This window comes from Orycteropus afer, unplaced genomic scaffold (assembly GCF_000298275.1).
Source record: "Orycteropus afer afer isolate SDZICR_OR568_19922 unplaced genomic scaffold, OryAfe1.0 scaffold00261, whole genome shotgun sequence".
Taxonomy (NCBI): Eukaryota; Metazoa; Chordata; class Mammalia; order Tubulidentata; family Orycteropodidae; genus Orycteropus; species Orycteropus afer.
Genome location: NW_006921848.1, coordinates 4201484 through 4206470, shown reverse-complemented (window position 1 = coordinate 4206470; position 4987 = coordinate 4201484). Strand labels below are relative to the sequence as shown.

Sequence of the window (4987 nt, the reverse complement as noted above, 5' to 3'; positions counted from 1 at the left end):
CCAATTCTCCTCTCCAGATTCTTCCAACTCAAAATAGATATTACAATAAATAAATAAAATAACATGAAGTACTCACACTGAGACTGGCAACTCAAATCTGTATTCAGCGATTATGTAGCTAACCATTTTCAGATTATCATTCAATAGAGTAACAAAGAAACAGTGCAATAAAAAATAATCTTAGGTAATCACTGTTTATAAAATAAATCCCTATATCCATCTAAACAATGTAGAAAATTTAAACTGGAATATGTTTTGTACCTCTATTTAGTGCTTTATTAATGAAGTGACCACTCTGCTTGACCTATTTGCTGAAATTCGCCAGAACTCCAGGAGACCATATGGACTGCCAGATGGGCTGCTATAATGTAGTGCCATTATCGTAAGGATGAAGTAAGGGATAAACACAATTTGCATTCTTTTCCATCCTTGCTGCATACCTTTTATTAGCTTCATTTTTAATTCAGACATCAGAAGGGAAGATAATACCTTGCTACCAAGGCCCAGATGCCAACTAATTACTACAAGATACTTCAGCCCTGAAATCACAGGCCAGGCCTCTGAACACACTCCATCTTACCCAGTGACCCCACTGTGGTGATTAATAGGTTGAGTGCTAAGTCCTAATGAGCATGTCAGATCTTAGATGTTCTCACTGCTAACATAATTAACATATGTTGAACAGTGTATTTATTTCAGTCACTTGGTAGAAAGATACTGTATGCTTTGTAGTAAACTATATGCCTTTTCACTTACAGTCTTTGAACTTATTTTATAATCATCAACTTAAAAGGCCTCTGTGGATATAGATCTTTCAAATATTGGAGGAAAATTAAATATTTCTAAATCAACTATTGATTTTCTTCTATATCAGTGAGTGATACATTATACAGAAAGTGAAGGGGTTTTCAGAGGTGCTTGTTAAAATATTTGAAATGCCATCTTTCACTTGATAAGGATGAATTTGGGCTAAGGTCCCAAACTCTGTATTTTCAATAAGGTCCATGATTCAGAAGCACATGGTGTCATCTGAAAAACACACTGCAGTGTGAGTTAACAGGACCAGTATCTGTGTCTTGAATATCTATCAGAATTTTTGCTCTAAATACTTACTATGTTTCTTTAAAAAAAAAATCTGTATCTCCATTATTTCTTGATAAAAGATTATACATCAGTAATCAAGATAAGACAGGCATGCCATTGGCAACAAACCATGTAAGTGTGTGAGATCTCCATTCAACAATGGCTATGGAAGGCAGTAACATCTCTATCCAGTAGGTTAAAGCCTTGAAATTGCTTTTCCAGATTTAAGGGAAAGGTCAAAGAGCAACAGAATTTCTGCAATTTCTGACTTCTCTCCAAGGCCAGAGACAACATATGAAAATGCTTCATCCAGATGACTAAGGACTTTAGGTAAAATCCCAACTGTTTACTTGGATCTCACCTAGATGTTATTATTATCAATTTCTATATAAACTATGTATTTCATTTGTCTAGCATTGCTTTCTTAAGGACAGCTATAAAAATTCATGTTACCTTTAATTTAGACATATTTTATTCAATTTTTATCCTAAACCTTTTAAGATAGTTTTTTTTTTTCCCCAAAATAAATAATTTAACAAACTACCATACTCTTGATGAACTTCAAGAGTTCTCTTCGCTGTTTTTTTCAAGTATATACCCTCTAAATTAAAAATAGGCAAGAGTAACATGAGAACATTTATTGGATGACAAGTATATATTATGTGTGCTATTGAGTTGATTCTGACTCCTAATGACCTTATAAGGGCAGAGCAGAACTGCCCCATAGGGTTTCCTAGGCTGTAATCATTATGGGAGACTGCCAGGTCTTTTCTTTCACAGAGTGGCTGGTGGGTTTGAATTGCCAACCTTTTGGTTAACAGCTGAATGTTTCACCATTTCCCTACCATGGCTCCTTAAATATAGGTTGTTGTTGTTGTTTTGTGCCATCAAGTCTGACCCAACTCATAACAACCACCCCTTGGGTTTCTGAGGCAGTATCATTACAAAAGTAGATTGCCCAACCTTTCTTCAGAGGAGTGGCTGGTGGGTTTGAATCACCAGCCTTCTGGTAAGCAGTCAAGTACCATAGGAACTACACTACCACAGCTCCCATTACTTAAATATATAGGTATTTATCTATCATAATTAGATATTGAAAGTTCATAGTTTCAGAAAATTAATCATGTCTTTATTCATTCTAATAGTTCTTTTTTTTTTTTTTTGAGATAGAGCCAAGGTATAGAGACTATCATATGACAGTGGCAAATCTATAAATACATCCTGCAGAATGATTGTTGGAATATCAATCTCTATTTGGGACTGGCTCAGTGCTATCCAGATTCCTTTCCTCTGCTAGGAATCCTGAATTTGCCATCATCCCCAACCCTTGCATCTAGGTTGGGCAATATTAGAGGTCTGACCCATGACATGTATCTAGAAATGATGCATAGTCCTCCCAGGCCTGGTTCCTAATATTCCATATGATCTTTCTCATACTCTGCCTTTACTTTATGGCCACCCAGATGGAACAGATTCAAACACCACCACAAAGCCTTAGGTGATGACATAGCTACAAAATAAAATACTGCTTGAGCAATAAACATGTACTACCTTAAGCCACTGGGACTTTGATGTTGATTGCTTAATACTAATAGTCAATTAAGACTTGACTTATTAAAAAAAAAATACTGATTTATGTTTTTCTTATGAGCCAACCATTATATCATAAATATATAGAAGCTGAATTCAAAAATCAGTGGACCTACATGAATTCCTTAGAGGAATCTGTTTCAGCTGTACTTTAGAGGGAAGAAAAAATTACATATCTTAACATTAGCATATTTAGTAACTCAGGCCTAGATGACTTTGTGTGTTGTTCTAGCAAAGCACTATTAAAGACCACCTGATTCATGGGACAGAGGAGCAAGACCTGCTGCACAATAGCCACTGATTCTATTTGTCATAATAAATATCACAGCTACAACCCTGAAAGCAACTAGCTAAAGGAGAATCTCACAAAGGGTTTTAAAAGCAAAATTTTTCAATGGCATGTCCAGATAACACTGTAAAGACACCTTTTGCTAATGGAAAGAACAGTTCATCTGTTTAACCTAACTAAAATGGTAAGATAGACATAAGCTAGACACAGAAAAGATCTGATATACAAAGTGAACAACACATACTACCACATGTATACACACACACATAAAGAAAAAACAGATTATTGCATGATTAAATTTTTAATTTAATAGTATAGTAGCATAGTAAAGAAAAAATATTCTAAAGAAAAAATTATTCTGTAAAAATCAAATGACTGTAGTGAGGGTAGCAGACAAGTTACTATATTGCAGTGGAAAGAACAAGGAATCAGGTCTTCAGAAGGCCTGGTCTAGATTTGACCTGCCACTTTCTAGGTGTAAAGAAGGAGTTTGGAGAAAGGTAGAAGAAGACAGTGATTAAATGCTTAGATTCTTAATTTCTATCTGCCATTAGTGAGTTATTTAACTTGGAGGAGCTATTTTATCTCTTTATTTTTTCAGCTGTAAAGTGAAGAGATCATACTTATTTCACAGGTTGTTAAAAGGATTAAGTCATATCACCTAATAATCATTTAGAGAGGCCCTAGTCAAGCATAAATGCTATCAACTATTGGGTATTATTACTAATGTTATGTCTCCAAAACTATGAGTCATATTATCCTTACCTTTAAAATAAAATATTGTATTAGATTATCTGCATGATTTCTTTAAGTTCTTCTATTCTATACATGTCTCTTACTGTCAAATATCCACTTGAAAATTAAAAACCATAAAACCTGTATATTTTACTTAATAACTTAAAAAAGAAATCTACAGGACAGTCTGGTCTACTGTTTGATTGATTTAAAGATCGGTGATATAAGAATGCACTAATAAACAGAGTATTTTTAAAACTCAGAGTTGAGATAGTATTTTGATTCATTCATTAACTCTCATGACTCATACACTCATCTGAACATGGAATGTAACAAGATAATAGTCCAGTAACATTTAAATAAAAATATATCATAATTAACTTATCTCCTATAGAGATGGGCCCAAAATATACATGATAACACTCCAATTTTGCAGCTTAGGTTCAAGTGCACTCTAGACTTATAAGCTGTCAGCAACTTGAGTTTCTTTCTCATTTAGAAGAAAACATTTCTACCAGCTGTAGAAATAGTAAGAAATAATATCGCTCATATTATACAGACTTCTTTCCAAACTAAATGAAAGGTATCTCCCTTCAAAATTCGATACTTTAGTAAATCTTGACTTGTGCAAATAAATGTTCATTCAAATAAATACTATGGTTAGAGTTAGAATCAATGTTCAAGATGTTTATTTACTAAAAGAGTTAAAAATTCAGTTCCAATTATACTTTCACAATTTGTTTTAAGTGCCTAAAATATGAAAACAGAGCTTTAACGTACCAGGACATTGCATGTAGAGCAGAGTAATTGTTTCTTAATACTATTTATTAAGAATTTATTAGAATTCTATTTATTCCAAAGAACCTTACCTCCTGCGTACATAACAGCCAGCATGATGGAGGATATCCATGCTATTTCACTGTAGGACGTGTTGAATATTTCCTGAATTTCTTTGAAGAATACTGTGACAGCTTTGGGGAATGCATATGAAAATCCAATGGAGATAAAAGATGCTCCAACAACAACCCAACCCCATCCTCCATCTGGAGGTGTATAGTGAAGTTGTGTCTTTCCTGGTGGTGAAGGCATTTCTGCTCCTCTATTTTAAATTCAGTAACCTATTTAAAAAAGAAAGAAAGAAAAGAAACAAATTTAAACTATATTTCCATTCTTTATATTATTCTTGATGTTGTTGTTATGTGCCGTCAAGTCGGACCCGACTCATAGCGACCCCTCCTTGGGTTTCCCAGGCAGTATCACTACGGAAGTAGATTGCCTCATCTTCCTTCC

The 4987-nt window shown here is 34.1% G+C and overlaps 1 protein-coding gene across 1 annotated transcript in view; it reads right to left on the bottom strand.

Moving 5' to 3' along the window:
- The window catches only part of SLC16A7 (solute carrier family 16 member 7), an 89316-nt gene extending 84530 nt beyond the window's left edge, over positions 1–4786 (bottom strand). Inside the window, exon 1 of the mRNA XM_007950067.1 lies at positions 4567–4786. Coding sequence (XP_007948258.1) covers positions 4567–4786 — 220 coding nt within the window. The remainder of the gene's footprint in view (positions 1–4566) is intronic.
- Between the last annotated feature and the right edge of the window lie 201 nt (positions 4787–4987).